Source organism: Mesocricetus auratus, unplaced genomic scaffold, assembly GCF_017639785.1.
Source record: "Mesocricetus auratus isolate SY011 unplaced genomic scaffold, BCM_Maur_2.0 Super-Scaffold_100676, whole genome shotgun sequence".
Lineage (NCBI taxonomy): Eukaryota > Metazoa > Chordata > Mammalia > Rodentia > Cricetidae > Mesocricetus > Mesocricetus auratus.
The window spans coordinates 96399526-96418512 of NW_024429266.1; the positions used below are offsets into that span (position 1 = coordinate 96399526).

At 51.6% G+C, this 18987-nt stretch overlaps 1 protein-coding gene across 5 annotated transcripts in view; it reads right to left on the bottom strand.

Annotated features, from left to right (window-relative positions):
• Nucleotides 1–34: 34 nt before the first annotated feature.
• Adamts10 (ADAM metallopeptidase with thrombospondin type 1 motif 10) overlaps nt 35–18987 on the bottom strand; it is a 29994-nt gene continuing 11041 nt past the window's right edge. For 2 of the 5 annotated variants that reach the window (XM_005081330.4, XM_040737965.1), the window contains exons 6-25: nt 16393–16476; nt 16142–16287; nt 15430–15473; nt 15193–15298; nt 14957–15103; nt 14678–14819; nt 10350–10457; nt 9838–9983; nt 9681–9744; nt 8537–8639; nt 8129–8262; nt 7918–8041; nt 6074–6154; nt 5817–5980; nt 5592–5718; nt 5368–5497; nt 3906–4110; nt 3416–3592; nt 3167–3332; nt 35–713 (exon numbers count right to left, since the gene is read on the bottom strand). In XM_005081330.4, the coding sequence (XP_005081387.1) occupies nt 604–713; nt 3167–3332; nt 3416–3592; nt 3906–4110; nt 5368–5497; nt 5592–5718; nt 5817–5980; nt 6074–6154; nt 7918–8041; nt 8129–8262; nt 8537–8639; nt 9681–9744; nt 9838–9983; nt 10350–10457; nt 14678–14819; nt 14957–15103; nt 15193–15298; nt 15430–15473; nt 16142–16287; nt 16393–16476 (2508 nt within the window). In that variant the 3' untranslated portion in view covers nt 35–603. Of the gene's footprint in view, nt 714–3166; nt 3333–3415; nt 3593–3905; nt 4111–5367; nt 5498–5591; nt 5719–5816; nt 5981–6073; nt 6155–7917; nt 8042–8128; nt 8263–8536; nt 8640–9680; nt 9745–9837; nt 9984–10349; nt 10458–14677; nt 14820–14956; nt 15104–15192; nt 15299–15429; nt 15474–16141; nt 16288–16392; nt 16477–18987 lie in introns of those variants that run through there. The other 3 variants (XM_013121500.3, XM_021233692.2, XM_021233691.2) reach the window with 3 other exon arrangements.

Here is an 18987-nt window from a genome sequence, read left to right on the forward strand (position 1 = left end):
TACAGAGACAGAGACCCACTCATGAGCAGGAATCTACACAAGACAGAACTTTATTGATGTAAGGCTTCTTGGTGAGGAGTGTGTGGGCCCCATGGCAGGGTTTATAGCACCATCATGGGGGTAGCCTGGATGTTGGGCTCCCCCTGGGGCAGGCAGGGTAGAGGTCGGGGTAGATCTTCCCCCTGGTCAATTTGGGGGAGGGTCACAGGGAGGTGGTATTAATCCCACTCCCCCATAGCAGATATAAATCCCCCCAGCTCCGAGTGGAGGGATAGAACAGTGCTGGGGGGGGCAGGGCACCAACATACCCCCTCCCCACCCCCACACTTCACAGTACGTATTCCGATCAAAGGGTGGGGGGAGTGTTGGGGACTTAAAGATGTGTGCAACAAGGGGCAGTCCTCTGTCAGCTGGGCAAGAAGAGGGTCCCTGGGGATAGCCAGCTCTTCTCCATCCCCTAGCCAGGAGTCCTATAGGGGTTACCCAATAAATAACTTTCAATTGCATCTCACCCTTCAATCCCAGACACCCTCCCTCAGGTCCTCTCCAGTGGAGTTTCCCCCCCAGCCTGTGATCCAGGTGGCTCCTGGCGCTGCAGCCCCCCTAGCGGCCTTGGCAGGTTTTGCAGCACATCTGGCGGAAGTAGGCTCGGCTACAGAACTGAAATTTGAGCACCAGTGGGCAGTAGGCCACCTTGTTCACATCCTTGCATTCTGCAGTGGGGGTGGGGGAGAGAGGGGAGGGGGAGGGGCAGGGGCAGAGAGATCAGAGTTCAGTCCTTCTCCCAGCACTCCTGGGCTCGCCCTTCACAGAGGGTTTATAATCATGCTTGCATCACCAGTTACTTTGGAGGAGCTACATGTTGGCTGTTATTCTGTGTACGGTGTGTGTGCACAGGTGTGCATGTCACAGCACACATGCGGATGTCAGAGGACAACTCTGTGGATTTGGGTCTCTCCTTCCATTCTTATGTGGGTTCTGGGGATTGAACTCAGGTCATCAGGGTTGCACAGCAAGAACCTTTCTCACCGAGCCATTTCACTGGCCCCTTTGTCTCCTGGTTATTGTTTTGAGGAATCTGAAGCTGCCCAAGACATATTATTAGTGAGAAAAACATTTCTTATTCTAGCATCCCCCCTTTTTTTTCCTCTGCTGGAAACTGAATCTAGGGCTTTGAGGATGTTGGGCAAGCACTCTGAGTTCCATTTCCTAACCCTCCTCTGACGTTTTATTTTGACAGTGTTTGAATAAATTGCTCAGGTGGGTCTTGCTCTGTAGTGCAGGCTGGTCTTGAACATGCAATCCTCCTGCCCTGGCCAAACCCCAATAAGTTAAAGATGATAGACCTATTATCCTTTTGATGCCAAGAGAACCTGTTTGAGGCCACCACCATCTGACCTTGAGCTCAGCTCAAAGAATTTGTGTATCTAAAGACGCGGTAGTAGCTCAGTGAGAGAGCATCCACCTAGCACTCATGAAGCCCATCGAATTTAACAGCCTCTGTTGGGGACCACGGATACAAGCGTCCACTTAACAGTGGTGTGTGGATTCTAGCAGGCTCCGTATCCTACTTGTAGCACTTCTTTCAAACTGAATGTATCATTTGCATTCTTCACAGATGAGGCGGCTGACAGAGTGTTGGAAAGGGAGCCACTGTCATTTAGTTTTAGCATTTGGAATAAATTTCTCTACTTCCCTCTATCAAAAAATCTCCCTACTTCCCTCTATCAAAAATAAATTTATAAAAAAATTTAATAATTACAGCTGGGGGCAATGGCTCACATACCTGTAGTCCTAGGTATTAGGAAGCAGGGAGTTTGAGGTAACGGCCTGATTTAATAAAAAGAACCAGCTGTGTGTGGTGGCGCACGCTTTAAATCCAGCATTTGGAATAAGAAGTTCAAGGTCATCCTTGGCTACAAAACAAAGTCAAGCCAGACTGGGGTCTATGAGAGCTTGTCTCAAAGTGATAAAACAAACCAAAATAGCTGGGCAGTGGTAGCATACTCCTTTAATCCCAGCACTCTGGAGACAGAGGCAGGTGAGTCTCTATAAACTCAGGCAGAGGCCAGCCTGGTCTAAAGAGTTCCAGGACAGCCAGGGCAACATAGAGAAACCCTGTCTTGAAAAACCAAAACAACAACCCCAAAAACAAGTAAATGAAGATGAAAAATAAAGAAAAGAAAAAAATACTTAGATTAAAAAAAAAAAAGGTCTATTTTTGGTTGTGAGCCTAGCCTTTAAAGGCTGAGTGATGGCACATGCCTTTAATCCCAGCACTAGGGAGGCAGAGGCAGGTATCTGTGAGTTCCAGGTCAGCCTGGTCTACAGAGCCAGTTCCAGGATAGCCAGAGCTGTTACACAGAGAAACCTTGTCTTGAAAACAAAACAAAACAACAAAGACAGGTATAGCTGGTTGGTGATGGTGCACACCTTCAATCCCAGCATGGAGAGGCAGAGGCAGGTGGATCTTTGTGAGTTCGAGGCCAGCCTGGTCTATAGAGCGAGTTCCAGGACAACCTCCAAAGCTACAGAGAAACCCTGTCTTGGGGAAAAAAAAAGTGTAAAAGCAATGGTGTGTAAGCACTAAATTTTTCCTTCCTCCCAAACTGGGCATCTGGAGCTATGGAGAGGTTTATATAAATCATGAGTGTAATAGGGACTGCCATTGTCTAGTGAGTGGAGGCCAGAGATGTTGTAAACATGTCACAAATCATGGCAGATTTACTCTGGTCAAAATGCCAGTGCCTGAGTTGAGCAGGGGCTGAGCCCTTGCATCCAAGCCCTGGCTACCATTCCTGGCACTGCAAAAACGGGGTGTGGTGGTGAAGTCCTGTAACCCTAGCACTTGGGATGTGGAGGCTGGAGAATCAGGAGTTCAAGGTTACCGTTGGTTTTATGTTGAGTTGGAAATCAATCCAGGCCACATAGGGTCTGAGCTTGATGGGAGGACAGAATTAACAGCCTGTAAGTTGCCCTCTGACCTTCACAGGGGCCCCAAGGCAGATGAACCCCATCTCACCCCTGAATTATGCAAAAAAAAATAGTAAAATTTTAATCGAATCTCAAGGACTAATAGCCAGGAAATGCGACCTATGCTCACTTGTGGCTTCTCAAAGCCTGGTGCTCCCCCCCTCCCCCCTCCCGCCCGCCGTGGTCCACCTACCTTCTGGGCCATCCCCAGGGGGCACCACCACGCTGTCACACTTGGCCTCACACTGCTGCATGGTAGATGGCCGCAGAGCCTCGGTGCACTCTCGAGATGGCTGGCCAGTGTGGCTGGTGCAGCGCACCGTGCGCTGCTGCTGGCCGAGGCCACACTGTGAGGAGCACTGAAGAGAGGGAGGCCACTGAGCCATCTCTGTAAGACCACTGTCCTCACCCTCATCAATCCCACGGGGCGGAGCCCACCTACCTCACCCCACTCGCTGGCCACCCAGCGGGCAGGAGGGCAGCGGCGCAGGTTACATCGCATAGTGACTGGTGGCTTGGCTGAGGGAGGGCAGTGCCCGGGGGGCAGAGTGGACCGCTGATCTGCGCTCTTACAAAGGACCACTCGGTGGCGGAGGCCAGGTCCGCAGCTCGGGGTGCACTGCAGTTGGAAGGGGTGTTTTACATTCAGTGGATGCATGGGTGCTAGGCCAGTGTGACACATGGACAGGTAGCTGGCAGCCTCTGTACTGTCCTCCAGCCCAGTTGTGTCACCCACAAGCCTTACCACCTGCCCCAGGCTGGGACCATCCAGGCGATGAGACAGACCACGCCCAGAGTCCAGAAGCCTTGGGACCCACAATGCACCTCTCTTGATCATGCGAGCAGTGGGGCTTAGAGCAAGATCGCTTCAACAACAGCTTTCCCCACACAGACAGCCCAGTTCCTGGGTGGGAAGAAAGGTGGCAGCTGACCTCAGACCACTCCAGGGCTGCCCACTCGGGAGGACACATCGGGCCCTGGCAGGCCTCCAGCACGGGTGGGCGTGGCTGCGGACAGGCACTGTCGTCCAGGGCTTTCTCCTCGGCAGCAGACACCCGGCGTTGGCACACCACTGAGCGGCTTCGCACACCAGCATCACAGCTACGGCTGCATCGTGACCAGTTTCCTACAACCCAACTGTGGGGGTGGAGGGACCCGTCTGAGTGTTGCGCAGGACAGGGCAGCTCAACTAGCAAGCTTCCGATTTCGCTTATCCCCGTCTTCCCCAAACTGGCACTAGGCAGCTCCTCTCTCAGAGATCACCTATAGCCAAACCAGATAGGAGGAAAGTGCAAAGAGAACGCATTTCCTGGGCGACTAGCTTGATTACAGTGCACGGCAACTCAGGCTGTAGAACAATTCAAATGTTTTAATTGCTTTTTGGTGTATGTATGTGTGTATATGTGTGTGCCTGAGCATGTGTACACTTATGCCAGAGGTGACCTCCAGTATCTTCCTACACCACTCCCCACGTTTTTTTTTTTTTTAAGATAGTGTTTCTCGATGAACAGAGCTCACTGACTGGCTAACCTGGTTGCCATTCCAGTTCCAGGGACCATCTGTCTCCACCCTCTCCTCCTAAACTAGGGTTGGGTGGTTAGGTGCCTGTCACTGTGCCCACATATTGCTTGCGTATCTTGCTTGTGACACATCAGCTGAGTCATTTCCCTAGTCCCCATGTGATTTAAAGGTTTAAAAGACTTGTTTTTATTTATATGTGTATCTGTGTGCATGTCTACGTGAGTGTGTACACATATGTGTATGCGGATGTCTATGGAGGACACAGAAGAGGAGGGTATTGAATCTCTCGGAGGCAGAGTAACAGGCATTTGTGATCTGTCTAACATAGACACTGGGGTCAGAACTCCTCTTAGTTAAGAAGCAAGTGATCTTAAACCACTGAGCCATCTCTGAAATTCCTGCTCATTGGGTTTTGAGACAAGATATTATGTCCAATTCACTAGGACATCCTGGTTGGCAGTGAACCTTTTTTTTTTTTTTTTGAGACATGGTTTCTCTATGTAGTTCTGGCTGTCCTGGAACTCACTCTGTAGACCAGGCTGGCCTAGAAACTCACAGAGGTCCACCTGCCCTTGCCACCCGAGTGCCTGGATTAAAGGCATGTGCCACCACCGTCTGGCTGGCATTGAACTCTTAACCCTTTGCCTCAGACTCCCAAGAGCCAGGATTACAAGCATGGACTGCTACACGGAGCTGACAATCTGGCTTTCACTTTCATCCTCCTGAATATCTGACACCTTGGCCTCGTGAGCCCCATATTTCCAGAACTCATCCTACGGTCGCCCCAGTCCTGTAGTGATCCACATAGGAGGACTATCCGTGATTGCCGAGGACATCCCCACCGGGCCACCTTGCCGCACGGAGGACACTTACTCTGGCGGGCACGGTTCGGTGTTGCAGGCACGCTGCCTCTTGGGCAATTTGCTGTGGGCACTGCAATAGTGCGGGGCCACTGCTGAGCTGTCCAGCTGATTTCGGCACTCCACCACTTGAACCTGGCTGCCTAGGGTAAGGGAGAAGCCCTCTCAGCCCTGGCCAGCCCAGGGGAGCTCAGGTTGGCTGCAGTGCTTAGTCCCTGGCCCGCACCCTGGCCTCACCGCCTGCACACTGGGCTGAGCATTTGGACCAGGGGGCATAGTGCCAGGAGTAGGGAGGCAGTGCATCCCGGGCAATGGGTGCGTTGAAACGGTAGCGGAGGGCAGGCAGCTCTGCCTGGGCCAGCACCTAGAGGCACAGGGAACAGTCATTGGGGGTGTCATGGAGTCGCCATCCCCACAGGATACCCAGGTCCTCCCGTACTTTGCCCCCAGCTTCACTGTTACCATGACGATGAGAGATGCATTAATGGGCCCCAGGGCTTCTAGGCTCTGGGCCTGATCTGGACCCTGTCGTAGGTGAAAGGTGGTCCCAGCCAGGGGAAGGCGATGAGGTTGGGAGGTCCCGGGCAGCCCCTCCAGTAGCAGAGATTCCTGGTCCCCTTTCAGGGCTGAGGTAAACCACGGCGGTCAGAACTGAAGTCGCTTTGCCTGCCCTCCAACTCCCACACAATCACAGTCCACATCCCTCTGTCTTGGCTTACCCAGGTGACTAAGGGACAGATTCAGATCTTGGATGAAAATGTGGACGGAGCCTTTGGGGATCCAGACGACGTCCTCATACCCTGGGTGGTGGAGTTCAGCTGTCACCCACTCAGCCTGCCTCCACACCAACCTGTGTCCCTCGCCCTTAGCCTTCACACTAAGGGCTGCAGCGAGTCATCTCATGCTACATGCTTAGAGCACATATCACAGCAAACTCATTCAGACACTATGAAGTATTTGGACCATCATGTTTTTCCTGCTCCCCGTGAGTGTGTGTGTATGCGTGTGTGTGTGTGTGTGTGTGTGTGTGAGAGACAGAGAGAGAGAGAGAGAGAGCGCGAGCAATTTTAGGGAGCTGTTTTCTCCTTTCATATGTGGGTCCTGAGGATCAAATTGAAGGATCAAATTGAAGTTCTCACACTTGTACATTACTGATCTCACTGTGTTCACTTTACAGATTATATACTGTGGCTCAGGGGAAGCTATGCAGTTCACCAGGGCTTCACAGGTAAGAAGTGGCTGGCTGGGATTTGAACCCAAACTTGCCTGCCTCGGAATGGGTGGATCTAACTCCTCATGTCTCATTGACCAGTGAGGCAGAGGGAAAAGGGTATCATGGAAGTCACAATCCATATAGGTGACAATGAGATTTGAGCATCAGAGCTGGTCTTCTGTGAGGCACCACCAGTGACTGCCCGGCTGTGACCACTACATCTTTGCTCGCCCATAATCCCAAGATTCTTAGCTTCTATGCCTGAACCCCCCACATTGTCCTCTGTGTATTGGATCCTGCAATCACCTTCCCCTGGGCTGTATTTCTGCTCTCTTGTCTAGTCAATCTCCCCTTCCCCCACCAGACAGTGTTTCTCTGTGTAATAACCCTGGCTATCCTGGTTCTCTGTAGACCAGGCTGGCCTCAAACTCAGAGATCTGCCAGCCTCTGCCTCCCAAATGCTGGGATTAAAGGTGTGTGCCAATACCACCTGGCCAGATGTTCTCTTCTTACTAACCAACCAGCCAGCTAACCAACCAACCAATCTACCTACCCCTAATCTAACCCTGCCTAGAGAATGACACACACCCTGCAACTCATTCTTTGTGGTCCCTGCCAACCAGATATCATCTGGCCACAATCCCCCTGGTAACACTTTCAGCTCCATCATCCTTCTAGAACCCTCTTATCTCATCCCTACTCCCTGGGTGCTCTCCTTTTCAACCCAAGCTGGAAAGGGTGTTCTGAACAACCTCCTAGTTCCCTGACAGTGAGACCTCCCATACCGGTATAGAGAGTTCCCCAGCGCCTTAGACTCACAGTATGGAAAGTGACCCCTTGCACCCAGAATAACGGAGGGAGAGATCTGAGTCCTCGGTCCCAACTCATGAATTTCTGTAAGCTAGATCCCAGGCCAGTAGCTAAGGAAGGCCCTTCCTAATTATGACTTTGATGGGCTAACACGGGTTGTCAACATCACAGGATCTACAATCACTTGGAGACAAGTGTTTGGGCATCTTTTTTTTTTTTTCAGATTGGTTACCTGAGGTGAGAAGGTCCACCCTAATGGGTAGTACCGGTCCAGCACAATGGACACAATGGACCATGACCCTGCAAACTGCAAGCCACATGAAATCTTCCGTAAGTTATTTCTGGTGAGGTATTCTGTCTCAATGACAAGAAAATCAAGGGCGATTCTGTGCTCCCAGGACTTTTGATATTCCTAAGACCCTCACTGTAATTCAAATTCCACAGGATCCCTAAAGTCTAAGGAGTTACTGGTCTTGGCTACTGTAATGAGGCTAACCCTGACCGCAGTCACAGGAGGGAAGTAGAGGCCAGGTTCCTTACCATTTCCTGACAAAGCTGGGCTGAAGACCCCCTCGATGGTCTCACAGGCACTGCCGTCACCCCCACACACTCGGCATTTGTCCTCTCGGAGATCAGAACCTAGGACCCGGTCACACCCCACATGCTGCACAGGAAGACAATGGTGGTGTTGATGGTGTCATGGAGACCCCCCCCAAGTTCTCCCCAGCCTGTCCCCGGGAGTCTCCTCTACCTTGCACTCGCCGCTGACACAGATGTCCACTGTGTCGGGGCGACAGGGTGTGCCATCCACCACAGCTGCTGCTCTCTCGGTGTAAAAGTTGAAGCCTTCTGCTAGGCATGTCAGTGAACAGGCCTTCACGCCCCCTGGGGGGCATGGCCCCATCAGACCTGGAGCCAGGCCACCCTGGAACTCCCTGTCTGAGGGGAGGTAAGGACAAGAGCCACAGACCCGAGACTCGATACCAACGGGCAGAGGGAATAGCAACACTTCCCTACACACAATGTACCATTGAGTTGTATGAAGGACTGAGCTAAATCAACAAGGACTGAGTCACCTGTTTCCCTGGGCAAAGGATGAGTCTATAAGCCAACTTCTGTCATCCTCAATGGTCCCACGGCCTCTGGGAGGCTCACTCACCTCCCCGATACGTCTTCCATGTGTAGAACTTCCCACGGAAAGGAACACTGTCAAATTCAGAGCACTGCATTTCTCTGAAGTCCTGGGAGCCAGGGGGACAGTCCTGGGACGGGTGTAAGGAAGTTAGGGTAGAGAAGTATTGTTCCCAATGGTGGGAGCTGAATGAGTGAGGCTAAGGCAGGAGTCCAGGGGAGAATGGATGGTCCACACTAGCCGTGAAGATGCAAGAGATGGTTTGTGTCTGGGTGAATATTTGAGTTTGTGTTCATGTCTGGGTACTGGGCATCTGAACTTTGGTCCTGACTTGCATTGCAAACACTTTACCAAGTAAACCATCTTCCTAGCTCTTGTGTATTTACTTTTGAGACAGGCTCTTGCTGTCTCAAAAGGCTAGGTGGGTCTCAAACTCATAATCCTCCTGCCTCAGCCAAATGCCAGCATTACAGATGTGCACCGCTGTACCTGGCTTGTAAGATGGGACCTGGGTGATTCATTAAGTTAATTAAGGCCGAGCAGGGGGTAGATGCCTGGGTTCTCAGCTCAAGCTCTTCTGGAGACAGGAGGTACAGGATGGAGCTGGCTTGCGAAAAGGACTGAAATAGTCTTGTATGTGACAGGTATACAGATGCTCTGATAATCCCTACACAGAGACCACAAAGGCCACTGTTCATTCCCAAAGCTCTTCCTGACCTCTGAGCATCCCTTCCTCTGGCTTGGTGACCTGCACACCTAAGCATCTCCATGATTAGGTAACAGAGCCGTCTTCAGCCAGCGGGAATCCCTACATTTATAGAGGAACTCGTGGGACGCTCTAGGAGGTGACTGAGATGGGGGTGACACACATACTCATCACTAGCTTCGGAAGGATGCTGGCTGGCTCTGTGAGAGCAAGCTCAGTCAGGCTCTGACAGATGACAATGAGTTGAGTTGGGTCTGGATTCTGGGGATAACTGAGCTGTGAAGGGCAAAGACACTAAACTGTATTTGGAGTGGGGCTGGGGGAGTGAGGGCAATTATCTTGAGGGAGCAGACTTCTACAGTGAAAACAGTCTGGACTAGATGACGGGGAGGTGCTGGTGGCAGGGAGAGTGATAGGATGGGGGGGCAAGGAAGGGTGTCTGCGGCAGGACCATGGAGAACTCACGTCGGTGTTGCAGGACCGGTGCCTCCGTCTCTCTCCCAGACAGTACTTGCCCCCAATGGTCGGCCTGGAAGGAGCAGGGGACAGTAGAGAGATGAGGCAGGGGGTGATGGACTTTGAGGGTTGCCTCACTGTTGGGGAGAGGGTCCCAAGGGCTGACCTGGGGCTGTCGCAGTGACGACTGGAGGATGACACGCCACCACCGCATGACCTGCTGCAGTCGCCCCATGGAGTCCACGGGCCCCAGGCCCCATCGACACCCTCTGGTCGAGACCCAAAGGGGACGCACACTCGTTTGTAGCACCACTGGGTAAAAAGTTGGGGGGGTGGGGAGGACAGGAGTGAGTGTGACTTCGCAGAGCTCCGGGTTCAATGCCTCTTCTGTCTGCCATCCCCCAAATTACAGGCAGTCCCCTCTGGAACGGGGTTAGGTGACACGAGGAAAGCCTGGATCTGAAGGCAGGGACTCAGACACACTGGGTCACAACTAAGGAGCAACACTGTTCAATTAGCAGACACGGCTTAAGTAGAAACAATACCGGAGCCTACTAAACAAATGCGAGGGGCGTGGCTTGAGATGCGGGGGTGGGGGTGAGGCAGGGGTGGGTGAGGGGGGCTTTGACCTCAAGCAGGGTGGGCAGGGTCCAGGGAAGGCTCTGGGCTGGTACTCACCCCTTTGTCGATAGTGTGTGTTTGACACAGTGTTCCCTCAGCAGCCGGGATGCTATTGGTGATGCACCGATTGCTCTTGCTCAGACACCACAGTTCACTGCAGACTTCCTGCAGAATGGAGGGGACCTCTCAGGCCCATCGTCCCCCACAGGCATGCCTTGGAGGACCCAGTCTTAATGGCGCCCCTTTAGGATCACGGCCTGACACTCCCCTTTTTTGTCGGCACGTGTGGAACGTTTATACTTGCTGTAAAAACTCCTTTGGGCATCGTGACCCCTATTTCAGTGCAAGAAAATCGAGGTGTGGGCTGGAGAGATGGCTCAGAGGGAAGAGCACTGACCACTCTTCCATAGCGTGGCTCACAGCCATCTGTAAGATTTGGTGCCCTCTTCTGGTGTGTAGGCACACATGCCAGAACAAAGAAAAGAAAACCAAGATGTAGAAGGACAAGATCCCTCCAGGCCATGATGACGGCTTATCAGGTATATAGGTGCTTGCTGCCAAGCCTGAATACCTGAGTTCAATCCCCAGAGTCCACACGATGGAAGGAGGGAACAGCTCTTCGGTGTGCCCTCTTACCACACATGTGCTATGGAATAAACACACCCAAAAGAAATAAATGTAATTTTACAGAAACCACGGCTACCAGCCAGATGCCACACCACTTCTGTGAGACGGCCTGGTTAACTCAGATCTTTGAAGTAGGTATCTCATTTCACTGATTTCAGGTCCTTCCAAAATCTGGGACTATGAAAGGCAGGAAGGATTTTCACTTCCTTTTTGGGACCAGTGAAACAACACAGGAGAGAATAATTTGAAGAGTCAGGGCTGGCTCAGGGCAAGTTTCATGTGTCGTTTTCTTCAGCAATGAGTGTGTGTGTGGCAGACTCAGACTGAGTTTGTGGGCTGCCTCAGGCTGTTTGTCACACAAAATGGAAGTAATCCCAGAAACTTGTTTGAATCCTTTTAGGTCAGTGGTTTTAACCTGTGGGTCACAATCCTAGGGGGTTGAATGACCCTTTCACAGAGGTCACATATCAACCGGATATTTACATTACAATTCCTAACAGTAGCAAAGAAAATAATTTTATGGTTGGGGGTCACTACAACATGAGGAACTGTCTTAAAGGGTCTGCAGCTTTGGGAGGTTGAGAACCACTACTTTCAGGTCAAGGTTAGTATCCCCGGAGAGAAGCCCCACCAGGTTCAGGGATGGCCACATCTCACAAATATTCCTCAGCCTACCTCCTACCCCACCCTCTCAGGATCTTTCCATGCCAGCATCCATCTATAATCCTCTCTGAACAGACCCCTTCCAAGTCAGTCCCCGAGTTCCAGGCCAACGAGAGACTTGGATTTGAACTAACCGATGGCTCAAAAAGCAAGGATGCAAATAAATGGTCCAGATTAACATATTGCTGGCTCCAGTTCAAGTTTGCTATTCTGACAGTTCGTTCCCCACAACATCCTTTCATAAGATATAAAGTCAAGAGGCAGTCTGGGCATGGAGGGGTGGGTGTTGGCGCAGAGACGGGTCAGCAGTTAATGGCACTGGACACTTATTTTGAGGACCAGAGTTGGGATCCCAGCTTGCAAACACCAGTAACTCTAGCTCCAAGAGGTCTGATGCCCGGCCCCCGGCCCCCACAGTCATCTGTGCATGAATACACATAAGTAATACAAGTAAATTCAAAAGAGAGAAAGATGTGGGGAGATAGAGACAGACGGATATCTATGCCGGCACAATGGCTTAGAGGGTAAGACAGCCCTGATGGCCTGAGCTTGATTCCTGGAGCCTGTGGTAGGATATCTAACTCCTAAAGACAATCCTCTCTGGCTTCCACACGCATTCGTACCTTTCACATCATACATAAATGAAATAAAATGCTGGCTTAAAAGAGTTCAAAGTACACGTTCAGAGTACAGCTGCTCACATTCTTACAATTATGGCCAGACACACCACCCTCCTGAAGCGGACTCTTCACCTGTCGCTTGGGTTCATTGGGAGTTTAAATGAGATGATGTAGACCATATGCTTAGCACGCATCAAGTGCCAGCTACTAGCATCTTGTTGATTTTGTTTTTTCTAAAAAGGGTTCTCTGTTGTGTACCTCTGACTGTCCTGGCTGTCCATCTGTAGACCAGGCCGGCCTTGAACTCACAGAGATCCACCTGCTCTACCTCCCCAGCATTGGGATTAAAGGTGACACCACAGCCTGGCGCTACTATCATCTGAAGTTCCAGGACACAGAAGACATTCAGAGGGTCCAGAATTACTTAGAAGGTTCTGTGGTGACCAGTCAAATCAATGTTGTAGGTGGGGCAAGAGTAAAAATGTCTGGTAGTGGACAGCAGCATAAACCTTTGATCCCAGCAGCAAATGGATCTCTGAGAGGCCAGCCTGGTCTACACAGCAAGCCCCAGGCCAACTAGAGCTAAGTAGTGGGACCCTAATCTTTTTTCTTTTAATTTATTTATTTTTACGTACATTGGAATCTTGCCTATATGTATGCCTGTGTGAGGGTGTCAGATCCCCTGTAAGCGGAGTTACAGACAGATGTGAGCTGCCGTGTGGGTGCTGAGAATTGAACCTGGGTCCTCTGGAAGAGCGGCCAGTGCTCTAACCCCTTGCTTCAGGATGCATTTCTCGGTCCAGGGAGAGGAAGTGAGGAGCAGTTTGAGAGTCACCTGCTCTCTTGCATCCGTCTTGGGAAGTAGCTGTATAAACAGCATGGAGGCTTCCTGTCCAGACTATGGAGCTGGCCTGGGGTCATTAGGGCCACAGCTGGGGTCACTAGGGTGACCGCTGAAGGGCGTCAGAGACTGTGATTAAGGAAATGCTAGGGTGGAGCAGAGGAGGGGCTATCTGGCCCAACTGTCGCCAAAGTAGGAAACGTAGGAAGACAGCAGATTTCCAGCTTTCAGGAGTTGGAAGCTTGGAGTGGGGTCCCCGGCACCCCAGTTCACTTCCTTTTCTCCCGGTGTGTGGCACTGTATCACTTCCTGTCTTATTCCCTTGAGATAATGTCTCTCACAGGACAGAGTGCTAGCAAGTGTCAGTGCCCCCCCCCTCCCGCACCAGGGGTATGGGGATAGATACATGGCTACCCCCACTTTTTTCACCAGGGTGCTGGCATTTTGAACTCAAGACACGTGTGTTTACGTAGCAAGTGCTCTTACCCACCGAGTCTCCTCCCAGTTACTCAGCTCCTATTTTAGAGATGGGGGTCTCACCGTGCGTAGCACTGGAAGGCCTGGAACTTGTTAGGTTATGAAGTCAGACGAGCAGGCTGCCTTCAGGCACACAGAGACCCAGCAGCCTCTCCCTCCTGCGTGCTGGGGCTAAAGGTGTGACCCAAACCCCCTACTCCTGCCCCAGCTGTTATTGATGCTAAGATGAAACTTTGAGAGCCTGAGCCTCAGGGAGGATGAGGGAGTTGGTTAGAGTCCCTGGAAAGCTCCGGTTCGGTACCAAGTAAAGCAGGCCGCCCATCTCTAAGAAAACTGCCCACCAAGAGGTCTGCATATGTTGCTCAGAACTGCCTAGAGGCCTTAGAACCTAGGTGACGCTGCAACCCCAAGTGGCTCTCCCTAGGCCGGCCCTCAAATTAGCTCTCTGGACATGTAAGCCATCCATCCTCTCCCCACTCTGTCTCTCTGTGCTTGCAAGCACAAGGTCGAGTGACCACATGCTTGTTGAGGTCAGAGGTCAACCTTGGCTGTCGTTCCTCAGGGGCTATCCATCTTGTTTTTTTTTGTTTTTTTTTTTTTTTTTTTGGTTTTTACGAGACAGGGTTACTCTGTATTGTTTTGGAGGCAGTCGGTCCAGCCTGGCCTTGAACTCACAGAGATCCACCTGCCTCTGCTTCCCGAGTGCTGGGATTAAAGGCGTGAGCCACCACCGCCCGGCTCATCTTGTTCTTTGAAACAAGGTTTCTCGCTGAACCCGGAATTTGTCAAGTGGGCTGGCTGGGCAGTGAGCATGTCCCTGCTCCTGCCTGCCCAATGCTGGGATTATAAGCATGCACCCCCATAGTGAACTTGTATATAGTTTTGTTGACCAAACTCGGAACCTCGGGCTTGCAAAGCAAACCCTTTCCTGACTTCCTCCCTCCCCCAAGCCCGGTATTATTCTTATTCTCAGTCTTTGTTAAGTTAGCTCGCCGTCTGTATACTCCATACACTCTGGTCCTCCTAGGTCCCCACAGGGAGTAGGGGGTTCATTTCACTCCTTTCCCTCTGCTTCCCCTGGAATATGTCCGGGAGAAGCTTCCCACCCTGTGGCCACCTCCCCTTCCCAGGAAGGAAAGCAGGAAGGCTCTCTCTACCCCGTATTTACACTGACGCGATTTGACTCCATGCTGGAATCGGCACTGCTCATCAGCGTCGTAGGCTTGGCCGGGAGCCACCGTTGGGTACACGAAGTCCTGTCTGGGAGGCCGGTTATTCAGGCAAAGCCCCAGGCCCGAGCTGTGATAAGAAGAAAGCAGCTGTAATGCCAGGGGGCTGCAGGGCCATGACCTCGGGGCTACACCCAGTTAGGTGGGGTGGGGGAGTCAGCTCCCCCAACATGACTGTGCCCCCACTGAGGGGGCATTGTGGCTCACTCCAGAAAGCTGGTGATGTAGTCTCGACTGCACGATGACCACACGAACGGATTGGTCTTCATGGTGATGTGGGCAGCCATGAGCTTTGCTGGGTCCTGACCACGGGCCCCGCAGCCGTTCCCCACACCGTCGTGATTCATGCCGAATCTGGGGAGAGGGGTGTCAGCTCTGCTAGGCACTAAGGGAGCCCACCCAGCTCCTCTCACCCTCCGCTACCCCGGGGCCCCTGGCCTCACGTGTGCCCGATCTCATGGGCGATGGTGAATGCCGTGGCCAGGCCGATATCCTCATTGATACTGCAGCTCCTCTCTCGCTCACACATGCCACCCACGGGGGCCAGGCCTGGGAAATGAGAACGTGGGGTGGGTCCAGGGACCCGAGGCCGTACTGGCTAGGTTCTGTCTGCCACGGGACGTCTAGCCCCAGGATCAAGACCACCCTCCATGGTGCCGGCAACCGACCGGACTCAGTACCTAGAGTGCCGCAGGGTTTGTTCTTGTAGATGCAGATGTCATAGCTGTGGAAACAGACAGCAGTGAGATGGCTGGGTAGCCTCCCTGGCTGGTTCTGGCGAAGAGGGTGTGAGGGTGTGTGTGCATGCACACGTGTGAGTGACGGCTGCAAGGTCTTTTGGTCCTGGATGAACTTGAACTCTCCGTACAGCCAAGGATGAACCCTGAGCTCTACCTGCCTCTACCTCCCAAGTGCCGGTATTTTAAGTGTGATAATATGCATGGTTTTCTATGATACTGGGGATTAAACACAGGGTGTCATGAATGCTATTCAAGGACTCGATCAGCCGAACTACATCCAAGCCTGGCTGCTACCCCAGACAAGGTCTCAGGAAGCCCAGCTGACCCTGAACTCCCGGATCCTCCTACCTCCTTCACTGCTGGGTTGCCAGACTGGTTTTCAACCCTGGGTTGAATCTTGCCTAAGCCTCATGCTGTGCCCACAACAGAATCTTGGGGATGCTGACAGTAAATGACTGATTTATTAAGTGACTTAATGTAGGAGTGTGTGGCTCAAATGCCAACCTCCCATTTTCAGGTCCTCAGCATCCTTTCTCCTTGGTTTCCAGTCCCTTCCATCCTCCATCTCCAACCGTTCCCCTTCCTTGGACTCTGATGATCCTTTCTCCACTTGCCCATTGGCCTCAGCCCTGGAGTCCTCCCAGCTGCTTACCGTGTGATGAGCACAGCTGTGTCATGGTTGGCCACACCGTTCTCTGGGATGGCGTTGCCATGGCCGCTGTGGCTCACGATAGATTTCTGCCACTTACAGAAGCTGTCCAGGGACTTCCCAGCATGGTGGGTGATCTCCAGGGTGGGCTGGGGACGGGAAGATTGAGGTGCATGGGTGTCCCACCACTCTCGAGACATCAGGCAGCAATGGTGTGGACAGAGAAAGGGTGAGCCACATCCCAGATACCACACCTGGTCCTCCGTGAGCAGGATGAGGCGAGTGACGAGGATGTTGACGATGTTTCCCAGACTCGAGTCCTGGAAAAGTTTGGCAACCTGACCTCCAAGAAACAAGAGAAACCGAGTCTTAAGAGGAGCCCAGAACAGTAAAGGACAGCACTGTGGTGATGACCCAGTTGGTAAAGTGCTTGCTATACAAGTATGAGGACCTGAGTTCAATCCCCCCAAACCCACATTAAATCAGACGAACAAAAGACAGGCACAGGTGGAACCCTGAGGGCTCACTAGCCAGCCAGGATAGTTCAGTGTGCAAGTTCCAGGTTCAGTGAGAGAACTTGTCTCAAAAACTAAGGTAGAGAACAAAAGCCTCACCCACAAGCTGAGGCACTACTGCCAATTGATGGTTTCTGGGGGAGAGAGAGGCAGTTATCTTCTGGGATGTAGACCCTGTTTGGTTGTCCATACACATTCAGGAAGAATTAACAGGACTCAGCAGGTTAAAAAAACAACAACCAAACCAGAAAGGATCCAGGAGCGGTGGCACACTTTAAATCCCAGCTCTCAGGAGGCAGAGAGAGGTCCAGACCAGCTAAATTTGGAGGGAGGCATGGCTGAGGGAGTAGGGGAAGAGGCGTTGTGGGGGAAGAGAGTGCAGGGTGGATATGATCAAGACAGTGTATACACATGAAATTCTCAAGGTTCAAATAAAAATGCGCACATGAAACGCAGAGCCACCGAGGAAGACACAAGTGTCTGCCTTTGGCCTCCACCCCTGCGCACACACGGCCCTCTGCCCTGAAACTGAAGAGCAAAAGCAGTGACAGTTTGCTTTGAGTACCTACTGTGTGCTGGGTGCTAGGTAGAGTGTGCTGCCTGTATCATTTCATGAACAGGTATTACTTTCATCCGCACCTTAAAGATGAGGGCTCTGATGTACAGGGAGCAGGGCACGTGTCTGGTGGTGCCACAGGTGACATTCCAGTCTGCACTGCTTGCCAGCTGGTCTCTCTCTGACTGCTGCAATTCAGTTTCTCTTTACCTGTCCTCCCTCTCCTGTTCTTGTCCCCTCCCTGCCTGTCCAGCGGCTGCATGAAGGATGTGCACGTGTCCTTACTCCTCTGCAGTCTGAAGGTATCAACTTAAGCATCAATACAGGAAGGCAAGAGATGACGGAGAAGCAGGAAGGCAGGAAGAAGTGGCCTGAGGGCTAAGTGGACCCAAGTGATGGAGATCAGGCAAAGCAGGAATCTTGAGAGACTTGGGCTATCCTTGTCTTACTGGAAATCCCCAGGAAGACTGATAAGTTTTAGGAAATTTTAAAAGCCCAAGAAAAGGATAGGGGACTGGGACAGATCATAGAGACAATGTTATGTCAACATCGTGTATCATTTATTAGTCTTGTTAAACTTTGTCTTTAAATTTTTAAAATTACATTTGTATGTGTGTGTGGTGTGTGAGTGTGTGTGTGTACACTTGCATGCTCTTGAATGCGTGGATGTTAGACAACTTCTGGAGGTCAATTTTCTCCTTCTGCTATGCAGGACTCAGCCTACAGACGTCTGGTTGCCTGGAGCAAGCCCCTTTACCCGCTGAGCCATGCCTCTTGCTGGTCCTTTCTTTCTTTGCTTGAATGAAGCAAGAACCCATTCATCAACTCTTGCTATATATATGCTGTGCGTTCCAGCACTAACCGTCTTCCTCTGTAGTTACTACGGGAGAGGGAGTTGAGGACAAGCGAGGACCTTGACCAAGTTTGAGTATAGGAACGAAAGCACAGACAGCACGATGGACCCCTGGACTCATCAGCCATGGAGTCAGCCAAGCACAGATTAAATATATGGACAATGGGGTGTGGTGTGGCACACTATCAAATCCTTACACTTGGGAGGTGGAGGTAGGATGATACCGGGTTCAAGGCCACTCTCAGTTACATAAAGAGTTGAGTCTGGTCTAAATGAGGCCTTGTCTACTAAGGACATGAAGAAGGAGAGGGAGGAGTAGAAAAAATTTGCACGGTGGGCAGATGGGTGAGTGGGTAAAGGGCTTGCTGTCCAGACACATCTGTAATGGTAGTGCTGAGGGAGCAGGGACAGGCAAATCCTGGAGCTCACCACCAGGCCAGCCAGCTTAGCGCCAGGATCAATGAGAGCCTTGTCTCAAAACATAAGATGGAGGGGCTATAGGGACAGGTGAGGAGTTAAGAGCACTGAGTTTTCTAGAGTGGGTTTGATCCCTAGCACCCACTCAGCAGCCCCAAATGCCTGTAACTCCATTTCCAGGGGATCCAATGCTCTCTTCCGGTTTACAAGGCCCCTACATGCATGTGGTGCACAGACAGACATTTAGACAAGACACCCACACATACAAAATAATAAATAATTAAAAAAATAAGATGCAGAATTGACGGAGACACCGCTGTTCACCTCTGGTCTCCACATACATGCGCACACAAATGTACACATACCTGCACACATGAGTACATATATATGCCACATGCACACAAGATCACACGTGTACTAAACACATGCAGACTTCCCCTGATTGTTAGTCTGTAAATAATACTGTCTAAAGCTAGTTTAAAGTCTTTGGGAGGATGTGTATGGGTTA